The 21,844-nt window shown below is 37.7% G+C and overlaps 1 protein-coding gene across 4 annotated transcripts in view; it reads right to left on the reverse strand.

Moving 5' to 3' along the window:
- Positions 1–21,844, reverse strand: part of MYO1B (myosin IB) — a 169,017-nt gene that overhangs the window by 45,575 nt on the left and 101,598 nt on the right. For all 4 annotated transcript variants that reach the window (XM_067549001.1, XM_067548999.1, XM_067549000.1 and 1 more), the window contains exons 8-13: positions 11,312–11,410; positions 10,823–10,926; positions 9,980–10,127; positions 9,080–9,198; positions 5,410–5,496; positions 5,018–5,083 (exon numbers count right to left, since the gene is read on the reverse strand). In XM_067549001.1, the coding sequence (XP_067405102.1) occupies positions 5,018–5,083; positions 5,410–5,496; positions 9,080–9,198; positions 9,980–10,127; positions 10,823–10,926; positions 11,312–11,410 (623 nt within the window). The remainder of the gene's footprint in view (positions 1–5,017; positions 5,084–5,409; positions 5,497–9,079; positions 9,199–9,979; positions 10,128–10,822; positions 10,927–11,311; positions 11,411–21,844) is intronic.

The raw sequence follows: 21,844 nt of genomic DNA on the forward strand, positions 1-21,844 counted from the left end.
AAGATGAAAAGAATTTGCATAGACATTTCTGGAACGGGCAGAGTCTATAGAGAATATGTTGCAAGAGAGGGCTATGGGAGGTGTTACTTAGAATCTTAAATGTTTGTAGCCCTTTTTTCCTACCAGTATTGAATATATCAAAATGGATAGATAGTCTCTAAAGAATAAATGAAAAGTTGCTATATTCAGTTTTGTTTAAGCAAATCAGTTTTTGACAGAGTGCCTCGAGCAACTAAATAAAGCCTCAAGAAGCAGCCCAGCTAGCTTTGTATTCAAACTTCTCAAAAGAAAGCTAGAGAGAGCTGGGAGAAAAAACATCAGAAAATTTGACAAAAAAGTTACATTGCATTTTGAAAAGTTAAACCCAGTGACACCGAATACGAGAAATTATTTTTTAATGGGAAAAATAGCATCAGCTAGGGAAGTTTTAGCAATGAAATAAACTGTCGGATAAGACAATCCAAAAGCTCTGTAATTAGAATCTAAACATGAGTAGCTTGTTATGACATAATTAATCTAATACTCCCAAAGGGCCTCATGGGCACTTTAAACATTTGAGGTGAAACCGTGCTCCGTTGAAGTCAATGGGAGTTTTGTCATTAACTTCAATGGGGCCAGGATTTCACCCTTCGTCCATAAATAATCAGAATATATTCGTTTGCCAGTAGTCGGGCAAAAGACGAAAAATAAATACCATACCTCCTGTATTTTCCAGCATGTTTCTCTTTTCCTCTGCTCCCCCCCCCCACTTATTTCTCATATAGTTGACCATATAAATATAACAAGGCAAATATTTATATTTTTTATATTAGCTAAAGATAAACAGGAAAGTACATCCAACTGAAAAAACATCTCATAGATTAATGCTGCACTTTTACAAAGAAGTCTAAAAAGGTATCCAAGGTCAACTGAAGGTGTATTAATGCTAATCCAAGTGGTAGTTGAGAGGAATTTAAAATAAGAAGTTTTACTTTTAACATATCAAATCAAGTTTACATTACATGTTTGCAGATGGAATGGCATCCCAAATCCACTTTTATCATCAAAATCCATCAAGTACCTTATTGTAGTTCTAACCTTCAAGAGAGTGCATGTTAGTTTAAGAAATGACAAAACATGTAGTAATTGGTTCCTAAGGGGACTTTGTAACAACCTCATGGAAATACAAAGAATAATTATTAGCTCTATAAATTCACTGCCATTAGCTATATGCTAGCTAAAATTCTGCATGTTTTAACAATCCTTTTGTAAAATATCCATCCAGCAAAATGACTCTACCATTTAAGCTAGAAAATATAAACGATGTGGCAGATGATCATCTCACTCCATCTTGATGTATTGTACTGCATATATTACATAATGTTTCCTTCAATTACAGCAGATTAGTTTACTATTTTATATATAACTAGATTTACCAATATGTTTTTTTATAGTGGCTACTTTTCTTTTTTTTTTTAAAGCAGCTATTTCTTATAAGCATTTCCTTAATTGTCTTTGATTGTACATGTGCAGTACCATCATTTATTAAAAGGTTCCATAAATACAGGTTTTGCATGTGTCTGTTATTTAATTGAACTTACTTCATGCAGATTCATTTACCTGACCATAAAAATCTTTCTACCATACCTGGCGCAGTGTTTGGTAAACAGTATTTTAGTCAATTTTAAAGTGTCAATGGTAGGATTTTGTTTCAAATTAGAGCTAGGTGGGAAGTAGGTGTGTCTTTTTGCAGGAAAATACACAATTTTGAATTTTTTTTCCCACTCAGAAACAGAACTTTTTTTTTTTTTTTTTTTTTTTTTTGAAATTTCTGGGAAAATGAAATTCTGAACAAAAATTAGTTTCAGATCAATTGAAACATTTTGTTTTGACAAAACTGAAATGTTTTATTCCAATTTTAAGTTTCAAAATTTTATATGATGTAAATACACCATACACTCAAAGTTATTTGAAAACAGGAAAAATCAAAATAATTCACTCCAAAAAGCTCAAAACAGGACACCTTGACCTTACTGACATGTTTTTTTTTCTCTTTCAAAGTTTCTTTCAAAATAAATTTTCATCAAAATTGATCCACTTCCAACTAAATCAGCATTTTCCAATGGCAACACATTCTACTGGAAAATTTCTGACCATCTCTAGTTCCAATATCAAATATTTAACCATCCTTGATTCCTGAAAAGTGTCTGAAGTTAAATTTGATATTATTAATATCTGATTATAGTATCCTCAAGAGGCCCCAAGCATGGATCAGGACCCCACTGTGCTAGGCATTGTACAAATGCATAACAAACAGATGGTGGTTGTCCCTTCAGCATCTCCTCAAAAATACAGGCTACAACTGGTACGTCACACCTGTCTTCCACTCTCTAAACTGGCTTCTAACAGAATTGCAAATCAAGCTCAAGGTCTCAGTCTTTTTCTTCCAAGTGCCCAGAGGCTGGGCCCAGGATATTCAAAAGACTGTCTAACTCTCCAGGAAGAAGAACTATAGTTGATAGATTCACTCCTCTGTCACAATGGCACTCTCCACAATAAAAGAAAAGCTCATCTGTGGAAGAGACAAAACTTTCGTGACTGCGGAATGAATTCCCCCAGGAATGAAGGACCATCACAAACCTCATCACTTTCTGCTCCACGTGCAAGGCACATTCTTTGACCTTGCCTTCTTTAATAGAAACACATATCAACACATGTATTTATTTAATAAATAAATTAAAAATTCTTACCAAAACAAGACACTCCACTGCACACACACCTCCCTTCAGGGAGAAGATGGAGTGATGAGCACAGTATAAAAACCTCTATAAACTTGTCCTAGAGAGCTTGTAATTTAAGTATGTACACAATCTAAGCCATATGTTAGGACCTGATCCAAAACCCCTCATTGTCAATGGAAAGGTTCCCACTGACTTCAATGAGCATTGGATCAGGCCCTTAATATATGGCTATTTATCTTGTAGTGCCACTGTGACACTTAAGTGATGAGAATGACCTTTGATTGCCCTGTGTATCTGGGTGAATTTCACCATCTTGAGTTTGATCCTGTGAGGTACAGGTACTTCTTCTCCCATCTACTTCAATAGAAGTTGAGGCTGCTCAGCATTTGGTATGTTAGGATACTAAATGAACAAACTTGCTCAATTTTCAAATTAACTATTATAAGCATTCTATATACTATAATATAGTTCAATATACATGTGAGAGGAAAAACCATTTAGTCTTCCATTTTGCTGCTCTGAAATTGTGTCTTTACATCGAACTACTTATATTTATGGCTTCCCCCCACCATGTTTCCTTGCATTCAATTTAATAAACCATAGCCATCCATAAACTCAGAATTATTTCAGTGTTTTTAAACACAGATTCACCCTACACTTAATCAAGTGCACATACACAGCTGGTTAAAATAAAATTTTTGCCATTAACAGTAACATTCTACTGTGTATCTTTCTACCACCATCTCCAAATAGTTCTACTACTCAGTTACTTCCATATTGGTCATATACAATACATTTTCATAAGTTTCTTCATATGTTCTGGAAACTAAATATTATCTTGTTGAATAAAAAACGGAGTCAAATATTAGCTATATCATCTCTCTACAAAACTGTTAGACTCTTCTAATGCATTATACATCTGAAATGAAGTATATACCACCTTCCCCTTTCTAAGTAACATTAAAACTTCTTTGGGAAGAGAGAAATCCAGGTGGATTGTTCCCACCTTCTATCCAGTCTAACTATACTTAGTGGTCTCCTACAGAAACTGTGAGGAAGTGGGAAAGGAGGAAAGAGACAAGATGTTTTTCCCGATAGTTTTTTAGTTGGAACATTAGAGTACAATATTTAACTAGGTATCCAAATCTCCATTGAGCCCTTTTTTTCTTGTCCTGATACTTGTATTGCCCCCCCTTTTTGGGGGGGGGGGGAGGAGGAACACTAACACGGGGTGTTAGATGGCGAGTGTTCTGAGTTACTACAGAGAATTCTTTCCTGGGTGTCTGGCTGGTGAGTCTTGCCCATATGCTCTGGGTTTAGCTGATCACCATATTTGGGGATGGGAAAGAATTTTCCCCAGGGTAGATTGGCAGAGGCCCGGGGCGGTAGGGTGGGGGGGTGGTGTTGTTTACCTTCCTCTGCAATGTGGGGCACAGGGCACTTGCTGGTGGATTCTCTTAAGTCTTTAAACCGTGATTTGAGGACTTCAGTCATAGGTTAGGGGTCTATTTACAGGAGTGGGTGGGTGAGGTTCTGTGGCCTGCATTGTGCAGGGGGTCAGACTAGATGACCATAATGGTCCCTTCTGACCTTAAAATCTATGAGTCTAAATCGCTAGAAATAAAGTTTGCCAGAATAAACAATTTAGCCATGGTCTCTATACTTAACAGCATGAAGCTAAGTCACTTGATATATCTGAGAATTTTCTACGGTTTAATTTAAAAATAAATCTGACACGATCCAAAATGTTATCATGGGTAAAGAGCAATAAGCCATGAGATCACTAGACTAAAATTAGTTTCAGCGCAGTTATTTAAGCGTACTGAACTAAAATGAAGTATAATTTATTTTTAGTTCTAATAGGAAAGATGTCTTCTTTTGTAAAGGAAAAGAACCTTGTTTGCAGATATTCATAATAAGCCTCAAGGCAGTACACAGTACATGTATTATAGACAAATACTGTAGGACAGCATGGACAGTACAAAACATTTCCTATATTCAGGAGGGATGCCAGAAAAAGACAGTACTTACTTTTTAGTGGTACCCTCTGTATCAACACAACATATTCAGTTTGGCTTTTGATGAATTTGTGCTTTAATTGCAAGACATACTGAGATGACCACTCAACTTCTGTTTAATATTTATTGTGTCTGCTTAGAAAGATGCACTATACTTAATTTACAGAAGGTGAAATTGTGACTGCACATATGTGAACAACTAGATTAGCTTTAGTAGCTGCTGGAAAGTTTGTTCTGGACATGTAAAAGTCTATTTAAATTGTATTCTAAAGTGCGTACCTCAAAAATTTCAAAGCCATAGATGTCCAGTACTCCCATGACCTTCTTTCTGACTTTTGTTTGTGCCTTTTAAAGAAAAAGGTGAGTTATTGTTCTGTATGTTTAGTATTTGTGGTCAAGATTAATTAAATGCACCGTATAGGCATATTGTTTAGGCTAAAAAGTTAGGTTTGGTTTTCCAAAAATGTTTAATACACATTTTCATGAGTTTAAAAACAAAAACAAGCAAACAGATTTATTTGGATACAAATATTCACCTCCAGCATTGGTAGCCCTGCAACATTGCACTCGTATATAAGAATAAGAATGTAAAATTGACCAGTCTAGTTTTAATATCACCACTCACTTAATCCATTTCTGTTGATTTCCTTACGGGCATAAAAAAATATTACCTTAATGCTCTCATTGATTCTGGTTACAAGCCAGGAAAACAGTCTACTGTACAGATTCTTAGCCAGAGCATCACGGGCATAATATGCCTAGTCAGAAGAGAAAAAACATTAGACATATTGGGCTAATTCTGAACCATGTGTGCTATTCCAGTGGCTTAAAAAGTGCTATGAAAAGGAAGGAATATCCCCAACATGAGAGTCATGGTCAGAGTAAGACTGCAGGAACGGCTCCACAGCAATCTCCTGCTCAACCTTTGGCATGGGGGCTTGATAAGGGCTGGAGATGGAGACAGTGTAGACAGAGCACACTGCATTCCAGCTAGTCTCAGCTGGCAGATGGCCCATTAGGGTATGTCTTTACTGCAATAAAAGACATCATCAGAGCTGGCCCAAGTCAGCTGACTTAGAGACTCAGGGCTCAGGCTGCAGAGCTATAAAATTGCAGTGTAAACATTCAGGCTCAGGCTCTGGGACCCTATGAGGATGGAGGGCCTCAGAACTCAGCCTGTCTACACTGCACTTTTTAAGACCTGCAGTCTGTGCCCCCCGAGACCAAGTCAGCTGACCCAGGCTTAAACTCAGTGCCACAGGGTTTTTATCACAATATAGATGTACCCTTTATGCATGCCTACACTGCAATGTAAGCCCAGGGTTAGCAGAACTCAAGTTAGCAGACCCTGGGTTTGTTAGCCAAGGCTTCTGCGTCTACAATCAGTTGGAACCCCAGGTTAGGAATTGTTGGATCTTGAGTCCCAATCTGGGTTCCAGCTTCTACACTGCATTATGCAGGCCCTAGTCTAATCACCTGCATTACAGACTTCCTAGTGCCCTCCCAAAATGTGGCTGCTTTAGCCCTTTGTTCATGGTGCAGTGTCCAGAGGACAAAGAAAGTTGGCCGGTGGAATTGTGGGATACTTTCAGTGGACTCCCAGGACACAAGTCTAGTGGGACTGCATCTACATTGCAAAGCAATAGGATTTGAACCCTGGATCCTGGTTTGACTCAGGTTCAGAAGCTGCATCCCCAGGGGATACTGGGACCTGGGTCCTCAGGATTTGTGTGTAGATAGAAGGGTTAGGCTCGAGTCTGAGTTGAAATCCTAGGTTTACATGGCAGTGTAGACATTCAGAGTTGCCTTACGGATACTTTCCCTTATGATAGCGGTTTGATAGGCCCAACAGAACCAAGAATTCAAGAGGAGCAAAGGTGGCTTAAAGACCTCTTCCCTACCTGCCCTCCCCCCATTACTCCAGAAGAGACAACTGGAGCCAGTGTTTAATGGTAATGCATCAAATAGTCACATAAGTAAGAGATGCCCAAGGACACCAGGAAAACATCAGGTGTAATAAAACTTCCCATTTCCGAATTTGATCAAACTACTCAACAATTTCTATATTCCCAGTGGGTTCCTCATTCTTACTGATGAACAGGTTCCTAGGAAACTTTCTGAGTGGTGCAACTTTATGAATCTAGTTATTTGTGAACCAGGGGAATATGCCAGTCCTGACATTAATATATTCTGAAAAAGCTATAAGAAAGGTTGAGAGAAATAGGAAAACAGATACAGGATGGGGGAGAGAGAGAGGAGGCAGTAGGGAAGGCAGAGACAGATGGGCAAAGACAGCAAAGAGAGAAGAAAGGAATGAAAAGCAGGCCTCAATTTGTCTTTAAAAACTGCAAAAGCATGACTGCTTATTGAACATTTTGCTGTCTCCCTCCTCCTATCTCTTTCTGACAGGTTCCCAATTACATTCTCTGCTCAGATCTCTTTTCAGAACCCCATGAGTTAAGTTTCTAGTGGAGGTTTGGGATAGCAGAAATACACTTTATCAAGCAGACTTGATTATTTTGAATAAAATTAAGTGTGAAACAGCGAGTAATGAAACCAGAGTTTTAATCACTTAAGTGAGTAAGACAGAAGATAAATTCTCAGATCAAAATAGAAAAAACCCACATTCAGGACGGAAGTAAGGACCTATGCTCTGGAATAGGTGCTGTAAGTGGACCAATTGTCTAGACACCATTTAGAAGGGTTTGGAACTTTTTATAAAAAGACATTTCAACCATCAGCCCCATGTACATCAGCAACAAAACACAATCGAGGAAGATGAAAACTGCATTAGCAGAAAAACAAACAATAAGAGGTCATGTCATTCTGTAACATGCTAGTTAGACTGCATCTGGAATACCGTGCTTAAGAGTGACAGCACCAGCAGCAGGCCTTCCAGAGGGAGAGGAGTCAGGATTGTACCAGTTCTGAAAAATCTAAATCACGAGCACAAGTTAGGAACTTCAGTTTATTCTACAGGAAAAAGAAAAGGCTCCAAACTGACATCACAGAAGGTTTCAAATTATAAAAGGATTCAGAAAGTGATTTTTATCTTTTTTAAAAGCCACTCTCTCTCCCTTCCAAGTCTACACACACAGAGACTGGTTTGGGCTTCTAAAACTAGAATTCTAAAATAAGGAGTAAATGGAGAATGTAAGCAGAACTACGCCAGGACAAGGGGAATAAGCATATGGAATAAGCTACTGGGCAAGCAATTAAAATAGTGTAAGTGATTTCAAGAGACGCCTAAATCTGCTGCAGGGGAAGGACTGAAGGTTACAGTGAAAAAGCAGGAAGCTTAGATTAAAATAAACTAAGAATGAGAAGTGGCACATTCAACCAGATGGCCTTTCCTGTTCCTAAAATACCTTATATCTTCACATACAAAGTTCCAAGCTGACATTGATAACAGTAGCTGCAGCAAGGGAAGAGGGAAAGGAAAGGTGCTGGGAAATAAAGAAAAAAAGGAACATGGAAAGTTGAACTTATTCATTTTAGCTGAAGAAATGTCAGAACATCCCAGAGCACATAAATCATGTGAAACCAAATGGGCTGTTCAAAATGAAAGATGGTCTGTCACAGCAGGGTATTTTAAGTTTACCACATTTCTACGCAAGATATAGGGAAAGCTTCTTATGCCCTTTTCTTGTGGACATGACTCAGATAAAAGCAAAATGTTCATCAAGTGTGTTTAAACATTCAAACAGTGTGCTGAAGGAAAGAAAATGAAAACTGTGATAAGTTTTGTTACTGAAATGTTTTATTCAGAAGTGCTTTGTGAACGGTAACTTTATTTTGTAGCTATGCAATAAACACTCGTTTAAAATAATTCTTTCCTTTAAATGAAGAATGTTGCCTATAGTATGTGACATAAAATAGTGTTCAGTTTTCTGGTTAAGAGTAAAATTTTCAAAAGCAACTAAGTGACTGAGAAACCTAAGCTGAGAATTAATGATCTAGTGAAGGCACAAGAGCCAAGAGAATGAAAGCAAAAGAGTTGAGAGGGAAAGATTTTTTGTCAAACCATTTGAAGTCATTAATTTACTTGTTTGTTTTAATAGCACCATTTGACTTCAATAACTGTATGAAATTGTGGAGAAAGTAAAAGATTCAGCAACTTTTAATTTCCACAAGACAACAATATGCATCCTTTAAAGCCCCACAAGCAGCAATCCAGGAATTACATTTGAGATATAGCTGAAGTAAAATCAGAACATACCAACCCTTTAAAATAACCTTTCAGGCCTTTCTTATCCATAAAAAAGGCACAATCCTTATGGAAAAGGAAACTGTTTTTACATATCTTACAGAAAAGAAAAGTCAATAAGAATCTGCTTTTACCTGAGCCACATTTAGTGTTGTAGAGACCTTCTCTTGCTTGGCTTCAACAGTTCGGAAGCTAAAGGCTCTTTCCAACACTGACTGATCAATCCCTGTCAATTCGCAAATTTCTTTGAGCTCTATAAAAGCAAAAACACAGTATTACTATAATAAACACTTTCATATCACTGTGTTTGTACTGGCTGAACTTAACACTGCATCACACAAAAAGCTAGTTATTCTCTTTAATTTTGAAGCAGTGAAAGTTTGTTCAGAATCATTTTTTGTCAAGTTTTGGGTTGCGTGTTACTCCCATGAAAGGTTGGCTAAAAACAGCAACGTAAAAGATTCCATGAAAATCTTGGTAAGTTTGAAACCATTTTCTGTTTCATTCTATTTCAGTGAAAGGCCATTTTTTCCATCTTTTGGGAAATCTCTTTCCTGAAAAAGAATGTTCATACAGGCAAAACAAAAACATCAAATTTTCAAAATGTACCAATTACAAGAACAAAAAAGTCCCATCAAGTGAATAAGCAGATCTTAAGTTATAGAATGACCGTACAAAAACCAAAAATATTAACTGAAAAAATACTGTGGAACAACCAATACATTATATCCATTTATAGAAAACAAATTTCTTCCATTTAATTTTTCAGAAGAAAGCTTTCATAAAATGGAAAAAATCTAGAAAATGCTCATGAAAGACATTTTTGTAAAAAGCCAAATTTTGACCGAAACACTACATGACATGAGAGATTTGAACCAAATCTGCTTATAGATGATATTCAGAATTAGAAAAAGTAGTAACATACTTTAAACCAGCTACAAGAGCAAGAGTAAATCTTGTGTCTTTACAAGATACAGAATTTGCAATGAACTATTCAAATATTAATTTTTTTTCTATCACCAGTGTCATCTTACCATTTTTATCTTTGATTTTACTTTCATCTAAACCATTTACTCGAGATTCAGGTTTGAATTCAATGTTTCCCAATTTTAAAACTGCTGCTACCACTTCTAAAATGGACTGTGTTTCATGATCCATAAAGCCAACTATCTGCATGGCATTCTGGAAAAGAGGAGGGGAAATCACGAGATAAAGATATATATTTTTAGTCAAATCATATTTGCAAAATCCACCATTTGTATACATCAGCACAGAATACAAACGTTTTTCAAACACATATGGATACAACAAGAAGACTATGTAAAAGGTACTGGGCTTGGATAATTACACCCCAGAATATTAAGTGAGGTTTGCGAGGCTTGTGTAACCCTGTCGACAAAGGTTTAACCTGTCTCCAGTGTCCATACCAGAGCACTGGAGCGTAATTCATGTTTTAAAAAAGATATTTCCTAGCTGCCTATAGACCAATCAGTCTAATTTCAGACTCAAGCCAAATGTGAAAAGCTAAAATAAAGCAATAGATCAAAAGAAGACTGATAAATAAATCCATAGCTTCAAAATTAAGTTTAACAACAGAATAGGAGAAAAATGTCATGGGAGTTCATGCTTTTCTTCCTCAAGTACATATATGAAAAGCCAAACTATTCTCTGTCATGACTCTGGTTAACAAATGTTACATTTCAAACTGAATGCATACTATACATCTGTCAGAAAAGTGTTTATAATACTCATTAAGGCCCCAATCCTGAAAATGACTTACAAAGGTGAATCCCCTCTGGTATAGAGCCAGTTGCAGAATTGAGGCCTTAGCGTTTTGAGTTGTGTCTTGGATTAAGCGGGACAGTGCTACTTCTTACCCTAACTGTTCTGAAGTTTACTGCATCATCCACTCCATTTACTCGGGAAGAGTCCAAACTCAGGTAGTTATATCTGCTGAAATCCCGTTCAAGTTTAAGTTTGTCTAATGAATCGAATGAAAATAAGATTAATCAGGTACCCTTGTTAATGGCTCTCTTTCACCCCTAAGAACAGTAATACAAATAATTGGTTTGCTATTAACAAATAGTTAATATTAAATAGACTTAGTGATCTTTAAACTGCAAGCCTTTTTGGACAAGGATGGTCTCTTTTCTGTGTTCATACAACATGTAGCACAAATGGGGGGGTCCAAGCTTGATCATGACCTTGAGCACCACATGTAAACATTTATTACTACTACTACTACTAATGATAAATAGTGTTATACCTTTCTTCACACAACAGGAAAATGAAAATACTGGTTGTATTTTACTAGAAAACAAAAAATAGTAATCATGTCTGATAAACAGCAGAGGGGCAGTACTTACTAAGCAGGTCTTCTGATGCACCAGACAATATCTGATAAAAGATATGAAAGTTTCTTTCACCTCTTGGTTGTTTAACAACACGGGACTTCTCTAACAGATCTAAAGATAAAGTCATAGGAGTTAATTTTTGCCACCATTTTCTCTCTATTTTAACATGATTTTTTTTTTAATTCTTTCCTATTAACACCGGAGCTGATCAAATAATATTTATTCAATAATTTAACAAGTTGTGACATTTCTTAACTAAGATATTGACAAATAATTGTGTTCATTATTTGCCCAGCTCAACCTACAACAAACTGCTGATTTCTACATGTTGCAGCCTAACCAGTTATTGATGATTGGCCAGATTTTTAAAGGTATTTAGGTGCCTAGTGGTATTTTCTAAAGCTTCTAGGTGCCTAACACCATCCATTGAAATCAATGAGTTCTAGATGCCCAGGTGCTTTCGAAAATTCCACTAGGCAACTAAACACTTAAAATCTGGCCCTGTATTTTCAGACATAAGCAGCACCTTGGGGATAAGCCCAGAGAAAATCCACAAAAATATTGGAACGACAACAGAAAATAAGGGGAGGGGAATAAGGGGGAAATTTGGGGAGGATTGTTCTATGTGAAAAGAGCTTCAAAAGAAGCTGAAGTGTCTGGAAGGTGGAAGCAGCAAAGAAGAACAGGAAATTTTAGAGTGGAACTAAGATGTCTAACCAGGAGTAATGGGATGAAATGGAATAAAGGAAAATTTAAGATGAATAATCAGGACACATTTTATGACAGTGAGGCCTATTAGATTATCCCCCAAGGGACCCACCCGATGGAAGCTCTATCAAGGGAGGCACTGAAAACGAGACGGGAAAAAGCACTTTTTTTATAGGAGCATACACTGAACTGGCAAGTATTTTGACAAGGTTATTAGCTCTTTTCTACCAGTGACTCTATGATTTATGCCTTATCAATGAGGACAAGAATCTTGCAAGATTGTAGAGCTCGACTGGCTCAGAACATAAGGTTTTGAAGAGCTCTGTCACACTTACTACTCAAATGGCAATGCAAATTCAGTTCATGGCTGAATTGCACTGAAAAGGTTTTGATAGCTTTGGGCTAGATGCTGCATGAGAATGAAGGGAGATGTGAAAAGAAGTTCTGGATAGATGTGAGCAACACTCAGTTTGGCACAGAGCTGCTCTCCATCTTGTGGAGGCTGAGCTACAACTATTTAAAAAAAATGCCTTTCACTCTTTCTTTTAGTAGCATACATGAGGGCTCAGCACCATGGTCCCAGCCTGGCCTAGTCTACAACCCCACCTTTCTCAGGATGCATCCCTTTATAAGTTGCAGGCACTCTCTACGGTGAAGGTGCCAGCACCTCACGCCAAGTGCAGTGCAGACGATGCGTGCGCTAGCTGTGCACCTACTGAATAGTATATGCCACTCATCAGGTGTGCATGCCCTTTTGCATCATGTTAGTGCTTGAAGGGTCAATCCCTTTAAGAGTACACATCTCAACGTGTTAAAAGGAACATGGTTGCTTTCATGCCAAGTCTAAGTCTCCTAGTTAATTTACAAATAAATTCCAGACAAAGATTTGTAATTATTTTTAATTCAGTGTTTAGAGTCACAATTTGGACAGGCCAAAACTTCTGTGCATTTAAAAATTCCAGATACACTAAAGGCAACATGCTCAATTAACATCAAGCATTAGCAGTCTTAATACTTTAAGAGTTTCATTAGGCATCTGTGAGAACTTGATAATCATTGTGAAAAACTGATCAAAACAAAGTTCAGCATACTTTCCTAATGTCCCAGGGGCAACAAGAAAGAGTTACTTAAGGTCACACTCAATCCCTGCTGCAGGGGTGAAGGTTACATGAAGTACCAAATACCTAACTAGTTAAATTTTCTAGTCAAAAACTTTCAATGAAGCATCTTGCATCCTGTTCTATGATTCTTTTCAAAGTTAGAATAAGCTGTTTCTACACTTTCTATCCAGAAAGAGAAGATAGAGGGGTTGGACTAGATGACCTCCTGAGATCCCTTCCAACCCTAATCTTCTATGATTCTGTATAGAAGATAAAGGAAAGTTCTTCAGAAATCACCAAGGTGCCCAGATGCCTAATATGGGTAAGAATATGGATTTAGACACACTGAGCCAAATTCTGTCTTGTGTTACACCATGCAATTCCAAAGCAGTTGCAATGAGGCTGTTGGTAGTTCTGATGCTACATTCTAGGAGAACTTTGGTGAACCAGTAATTACCAATAAGACTTCACAGAAGTGATATATTGGGGTATTTGAGTTGGCAATGAATTTCTCTGCTAAATATCCCCGCAGCCTGGTCAGTGTGTGGACACTGAGTGTAGAAGTCAGTTCCGCATCAATTTGCATTTTTACTTTGAAATGCAGCATTAGGAGTTAACAGGTTACCTACTATCAACTCAGTGCTGCTTTTAACTTATATAAGGGCACTTGCCTTATTGGAAAGTGACTATATGTCCTCTGGCACTTAAACATTTACTTTCTTACTAATTTTTTGTCTCTAGGAACTATTTGTGGCACTAGGATTGCACAGAAAGATATACAGAAAACTGCTAATACTCAGGGCTCCACTGCAATTTTCTAAGCATGCTGTGGTAAGAAAAAGCCATATCAGTGCACGTGTTAATTTTCTGCTGAGCTGAGAACAACGGATGCCACCATTGTGCTTTGTGTCTGTCCCTGCACGCTGTCATACAGGGAGCTGCGGGGAGAACATTAGAATAGGTGTGGCCAAAGAATCCAGTACTACATAAATACTTCAAATCCTAGTATATGCTAGTAAATTAAGTCTAAAGCACAGGGACATAAAAATTTAACTTACTATTCTAGTCCTCCCTCTACGACATTTTAACATCTCCTAGTTGAACCCACATTAAGCCTCTTACAAATATATCAGGGACAAAGTAAATTGCATTGTGCTCAAAATAACCAAGTGCCAAAGTGAATTTAAAGCACCACACTGACTTGGACAGCAATGGACAAAACTCACAGCAAACACAGCATTTGAAAGATTGAAGATTACGGTGCGGAAAATTCACTAATTTCTGAGGTCTCAGTGGTACAGTTAGGATGATTTCAGTCTTTTTTCAAGCAACATCTGCATTTTTATAATCTAATAACCCTATAATTTGTCTTTGCTGCTTCCAAATGTGGCTGTATTTCAGCATATTCAGCAACGAGTAGTTTTACAAAACCTTTTAAAAAATAATTGCTATCCAGTGATGCAAAGTATGACCTTATTAAAGACAAACTGCAATCACTTTTATCTTATAAACATGTCTCTTTTGGCTTGATCACATACCACAAAACCAAATTACCTATATGGTTTAATATAACTTGAAATGGACCACATTTGTGTCAAGTTTATTAATTTCAAGAGACTGAACCTGAGGGGTGTTGAACATTCTCAACATCTACTGACGGCAGGCTCTAGGTTTTTTGGCATACGGCGTGCATACAATAAAGTGCAATTTATATGAATTTTAGATCAGCAGAGCTACAATCAATGACAGTGCACTTCTTATTTCTATCTCTGGCTCAACCCATGTCATTTATTTCTGGTAATCTGTAGCATTTATGTATTTGTAAAAAATATACATTGGTTTAATATGTAAAAGTTTGTAAGAATTTTCAGAGAAGTTGTGTTTTAGCACAAACTATCTGAAACACTGACTTTTTGAATGACTAATTAAAGACTGCATTTACTTAAACTTAAAAAGGAAGAGAAAAAAACAATTAAATTTGAAAACTGGACTGTGGAATATCTGTAATATAATCAAAACAAACAATACGACAGAACACCATTTTGTAATCTGTCTAAACAATTTTAAAAAATATCTTCATGGATTTATGACTCAGTCATCTAGCTCTGGCAAATCTTAACATAAAACTTAACATGAATCTCAGCAATATTTAAAAATCACTATAAATATGGGTTTTTTTAGGTATACGCAACTTTTCTACTGCCCCCAGACCTTTGAATTTTTTAATTGTACAATAAAACCTCAGAGTTATGAACACCAGAATTAGGAACTGACCCATCAACCACACACTTCATGTGGAACCAGAAGTATGCAATCAGGCAGCAGCAGAGATCAAGAAAGCAAATACAGTACAGTACTGTGTTAAACATAAACTACTAAAAAAATAAAAGGAAAGTTTAAAAAAAGATTTGATAAGGTTTATGCTTATTTCATTTACATTGAGATGGTTAAAAGCAGCCTCTCTCTTCTGCATGGGAAAGTTTCAAAACTGTATTAAAATCAATGTTCAGTTGTAAATTTTTGAAAGAACCACCAAAACGTTTTGATCAGCGTTATGAATATTTCAGAGTTATGAACAACCTCCATTCCGGAGGTGTTCGAAAAATCTGAGGTTCTACTGTATTATAGTGCACAAAAACAAATGTAACCATTGTTAGGCCCTAATTCTGCAAGGTATTTATGCACATGCCTAAATTTAAACACATTAGTAGCCTAGGACTATTCATGCGTTCCAAGTAAGGCATGTGTTTAAACATCTTGTAGAATCAAGTCCTTTCTGTTTTTTTAAGTCAGACCTCCCCTAACGGGAAGCTATCCTTTAATTGAATATTAAAGCTTGAATCAAAAAAAGAGTTGCAATAGATAAATTAACTGAACAGCCACCCTGCTACTGGCAATCTAAGATTAAATCTGTATGTCAGGATAGAGTGGGGGGACAATTTTAGGTTCAATCTTGCTTAATATAGAATCATAAAAACATGGGGCTGGAAGGGACCTTGAGAAAGACATCAAGTCAGCCCCCTGAGCTGAGGCAGGACAAAGTAAACCTAGACCATCCCTGACAGGTGTTCGTTCAATCTGTTTTTAAAAACCTGCAGTAGTGGCTATTTCACAACTTCCCTTGGAAGCTTATTCCAGAATTTAGCTACCCTTACATTTAGAAAGCTTTTCCTAATATCTAACTTAAATCTCCCATTTTTACTTCTGCCCCACTAGTAGCTGCATTCCCTTCCAGAAGTGACTGTATTTTAGGAGCGCTGTTGAAAGTATATAGTTTGTGAAGCTCTTTGGGACCTTTGGGTTGAAAGGCATTTTATTTGTTACAAATATTCTTCAGTACAGCTTTAAAAACTCAGCTATGTTGCTCTGACAAAATAGGATACACATGGCTTTTTCTAATTACATGCATGCCTTCAGAGGCTTTAATGTAAACAGTTTCCTGAGCATATGTTAAATTAATTCTTTTAAAGGGATCTTTGTCTCTTAGATTTTTCTTCCAAGGTTTGGGGGGGGGGGGGGGGGGGTTTTAAGCAAGGACGTTAACTAAATTAGTGATCAGATTTCCAAAATCCAATTTTCGCTCAACTGTCTGCCTGGATATTTATAGGAGAAAAATTCCAGAAAGGTGTTATAGTCAGGGAGCCAGGTATTTATCGTAACAATGGAGCCATCATTCGCAATCCTGCTTAAAGCTGAGTTTATGCTCTGCTATTCGTTGTCCATGTGCAGGCCACAATGAAACTGGCAAAAGTGATCCAAAACATCTGACATATTCTTAGAAAACTCTGATTTTGGTTGACTCCCTCTGCCCCACTGTTTCAGCAGCATTTTAACAAATCAACCCAACATACAGATTTAAAAGTCAGTTTAACCAACAAGTTTTTTACTAACCCCCGATGACTATGAATCCTGTGGACCAGGCAGTACATCTACTGTATCCAGGTTCAGAGTTATTTTCTAACCTATCATTAAATCAGGATGGGGTTTGGGATACTGTTTAGGGTCTGTTAGAAAAAACCATTGTCATGTTAAGAAGTGTGATTGCATTCAGCAGGTGATTCCCACTACTACTATCTTTTTTTTATCAGGCAGAATTATTTACTTACTTACTAACTGAGATGCTCTATAGTTGTCTAACACAGGAATATACATATTTTTTAACATCTCCAGCCTTTAACTCCAAGCTGATTTTTTTTTAATGGAGAACAAAGCATATGAAGAACTTCTGTGACTCATCAGAAAAATTATTGCCAAAATTGTAGCTAACATCTCAGGTTTGTTTGTATATCACTAATATATTACTCAAGTGTGAATTTAAGATCTATAAACTACTCTGGGGTAGGACACAGGCAGGCCATGGATTTTAAAGTTGAGCATGCAAATACAAGTGCAAAATGTGCCCCATTTCCATGTATAATTATTGCAACTGTTCATTAAAACTCAATATAAACTACTAATTTTAAAAGTGACCATACCTGTTCCTAAAAAATACCAGTAGTCCATCTTATGAAACCTTTTCAATACAGATTTACACGGCATGCTTTACACTGAGAAATGAGCAAAAGAAAAGTGATAGCTTTGGTTTGTTTCATGAGAAGACTGACCATCCTAATATACATCAATGTGTTTGTTCACATGGGAATAAATTATACTGCTAGATTCTTGCTGGGATGTGTCAAGGAAGACTACAGCAGGCTGGGGAAGATGCTGAAAGAAATGGAGGCTCAGGTGATCTTTCTCCTACAGAAGGAGAAAAAAGTGCGATCAGCAGGACTTTGGTATGTTTGACACCAGGGAAGGCATTCATGGACAGAGGACTGTTCTCATGGAATGGACTCCATCTGATTGTGCCAACTTCCATCCCAGAAGTGTCTTAACTGATTAAAAGAGCTTTAAACTAAGAATTTGGGGGAAGACAACTGGGAGATGCTCACGTAATCTCCACAGCTGATTCCAATATCAAGCAAGAGGAAAATAAAGTAAGAGAGGATACAGCAATGGAGAAAAACAACAGAGTAGGAGAATGAACAACATGAGGAAAGACAGCGCCTAAACAACTGACAGTAACTGACAGGCAGGTGACAATACCTAATTGGGGAAGGAATCTGGATGAAGCCAAGCAAAAACAACTAGGATGTCTGTACACCAATGCAAGGAGCCTGGGTAACAAAATAGAGGAACTAGAACTACTGGAGCAAAAAGTTAAACGAGATATAGGGATAATATGGTGGCATAGTAGTCATGACTAGAGTACAGGTATTGAAGGGTACATGCTGTTCAGGAAGGACAGAAATAAAGGTAAAGGTGGTAGAGTAGCATTGTATATTTATGACGAGGTAGACTGTAAAGAAATTATAAGCAAAGGAATGCATAAAACGGAATGTTTGGATCAGAATCACTTTGGGGAAGAAAGGCAACAGAGGCACCAGTAGGATAGTGCTTGGGGTCTGCTACAGACCTCCAAGATATCATATGGATATGGACAGAGACCTCCAACATTTTTAATGAAATAAATACTGAGAATTGAGTGATTACGGGCGACTTTAATTTCCCAGACACAGATTGGAGGACAAGTACTACTAATAGTGGCACAGACAAGATATTCCTGGATGTGATAGCCAACAAATTTCTTCACTAAATAGTCACCAAACAAGAGGTGATGCCATTTTAGATTTAGTATTAGTAAGTGGTGAGGACCTCATAGAAGAACTGGTTGTAGGGGACAATCTTGGTTCAAGTGATCATGAGTTACTTCAAACTGAATTAAGTGGAAGAATAAATAAAAATAGGTCTCTAACTGGGGTCCTTTGATTTCAAAAGGGGAAACTTAAAAATATTATGAGAATTAACTAGGGAACTGGACTGGACTGAAGAACTTGCCACCTGTTGTGCACATCCCTGCATCAGGGTGTGAAAAAGGCTAATGCAATCCTAGGATGCCTCAGGCGAGGTATTTCCAGTACAGATAGGGAAGTATTATTCCCATTATATAAGGCACTGGTGAGAACTCATCTGGAATACTGGGTGCAATTCTGGTCTCCCATATTTAAGAAAGATTCATTCAAACTGAAACAGATACAGAGAAAGGCTACTAGGATGATGAAAGGAATGGAGAACCTCCCTTACGAGAGGAGACTTTAGGAGCTTGGCTTGTTTAGCCTAACTAAACCAAGGATGATGGGAGATATGATTGCTCTCTATAAATACATCACATGGATAAACACCAGGAAGGTAGAGGAGTTATTTAAGTTAAGGGCCAATGCTGGCACATGAACAAAATGGATATAAACTGGCCATCAATAAGTGTATGCTTAAAATTAGATGAAGGTTTCTAACCATCAGCGGAGTGAAGTTCTGAAACAGCCTTCCATGACAAATAGCGGGGAAAGCCGGGGGGAAACATACCTTGTTTCAAGACTGAGCTAGATAAATGTATGGAGGGGATGATATGATGAGATTGCCTAAAATAGCATATGGCCCATCTGGTACTGCTACTAGCAAATATCTCCAGTGACTGCAGATGGGACACTAGATGGGGAGGGCTTTACGTTACTACAGAGAATTCTTTGTCAGGTATCTGGCTGTTGGATCTTGCTCACATGCTCAGGATCTAACTAACTGCTATATTTGGAGACAGAAAGGAATTTTCTCCCAGGTCAGGTTGGCAGAGACCCTGAAGGGTTTTTTCCTTCCTCTGCAGCATGCGGCTCAAGTCACTTGCAGGTTGCAACTAGAGTAAATGATTCAAGATTTGAGAACTTCAGTAACTCAGCCAGAGGTTATGGGCAAATTACAGGAGTGGGTGGGTGAGGTTCTGTGGCCTGCGATGTGCAAGAAGTCAGACAAGGTGATCATGATGGACCCTTCTGGCCTTAAGGTCTATAAAGAGGATACAGTCAACTAATTCATGCTGCTCTTAGTTATCAAGCAAAACACAAAAGAAAAACAATATTCTCACCTATATAGCACCTTTACCCCTCTATCTAGTTGCTAGTGAAAATAAACGGAGAACTAGGAATACTGTCTACAATTTCTGCAATTCATTACCACAACTTCCAACTGAGTTAAAAGCAGGTTAGCTGTAAATAAAACACTGAAGTTGCATACTTTTAATGCAAAGTGCCTTTAAATCACATGATCTTTTAAACCTTTGCAAATGTTAACTAAGCTGGCAACACCTCCCGTGTGGTCAGTAAGGCTTCCCTGCACCTACCCATGGGCTGAAACACAGCAGTTATTTAACAGAACACAGGACCACCACCCAGTCATTCAGGACAGAAAGAGAAGATGAATATTGTATTCATATGAAACTGCAAGGAGAAATTTAGGTGCAGTTTAGGTACAGCTAGATATGCTGGAGTTTGTCTCTCTTTCTTTATATGGGACCTTTCATTACCACAAATGGTCAATATAATAAAAGGGTGCGAGATGTTAAAGGTATAAATATTCTTCCCCCTAAGGCATATGATGGTCTGTGCCCTCACCTGAGCCAGCGTCTTCTAGTCACCCTTTGGTTCAGGTAACTTCCGCTCCTCCTACAAAACCCAATGCCAGTGGTGGGGATCTTAAAAGAGACAAGCCCTTTTCTCCCCGCCAGCCAGCCAAACTCCTACTGCTTTTTCGGCTGCAGTGAATGCTTGCTGACCCCATTCCAACATAATAGACCACAGGCAGGTGTTACAAACTAACAGTTACACCAGTCTCATGCAATAGTCAGTATCACAGACTTTAAAGTCAAAAGGGACCATCATGATCATATAGTCTGACCTCCTGCACATTGCAGGCCACAGAACCTCACCCACAGTGACTACTGCTACAATTAGGACCTCAGTTTTACCTCTCACCCAAAAGATGAGAAATTCCAGCACCACCCATGCACCGTATCAGCATGTTGGGACATTAGTTGCAGTCACTGAGAAAAGAATGCCACTTATACTAAATCACACCACAGCCTCCTTAGTGCGGCTTACCATCCTGGTCCCTCACCTGGCTCTACAACATTTGGCTTGTGATCAAGCAAGATGATATATGGCTACACAGACTATAGAATAGAAAATGTTTTTCAGTTTAAGTGGCTGATCACAGTCAGTTTCAACACACATCTAGAGATCTGATAAATCCTATTAATCACAATTAACTTTTCCACTCACCATTTCTTTTCCATGACAGCATTCATGGAACAAGGTGCCAAATGCATGAAAAAATGTTTTTGGAAGCTTTAATACAGACATATAATTTATAATTATCAAATATAAACTGTCATCAATTTGGAAACAAGCCAGACCTGACTAGCTCAGCAGGCATTTCAGAGTGCTTCCATTTTACAAGATTTGCTTGAAGGCTTTTACTCCCATATATGGTACACAAGACATTACAGGTCTGATCAATTCCCACTGAAGTCAATGGAAGTCTCTCTCTTCAGTGGGAAATGGATAAGCATCACTGGGCTAATTATACTATGTGAGCAGCCCTTTGCACCCAGGTTGTCCCATTGAAGGGGGCCACAAGGTCTGCACACATGGAGATCAGTGTAGGATATGAGCTGATAATAAAGGGAATATCCAAGAAAAACGTTTCATGCTTGTCAGCATTTAATAATTCTGTGCTTCCCAAGCATTGGATTCCTGAAGAACACTACTTAATCAAAGATCTTCCATCTGAACTCATTATAAATGCAATATTCTATCCTATAGGGCAGTGGTTCCCAATCTTTTTGGCTCGAGGGCCACAAATATAA

The sequence above is a fragment of the Emydura macquarii genome, unplaced genomic scaffold, assembly GCF_026122565.2.
Source record: "Emydura macquarii macquarii isolate MOO-44397 ecotype Brisbane River unplaced genomic scaffold, CSIRO-AGI_Emac_v2 contig_1253, whole genome shotgun sequence".
NCBI classification, from domain to species: Eukaryota; Metazoa; Chordata; order Testudines; family Chelidae; genus Emydura; species Emydura macquarii.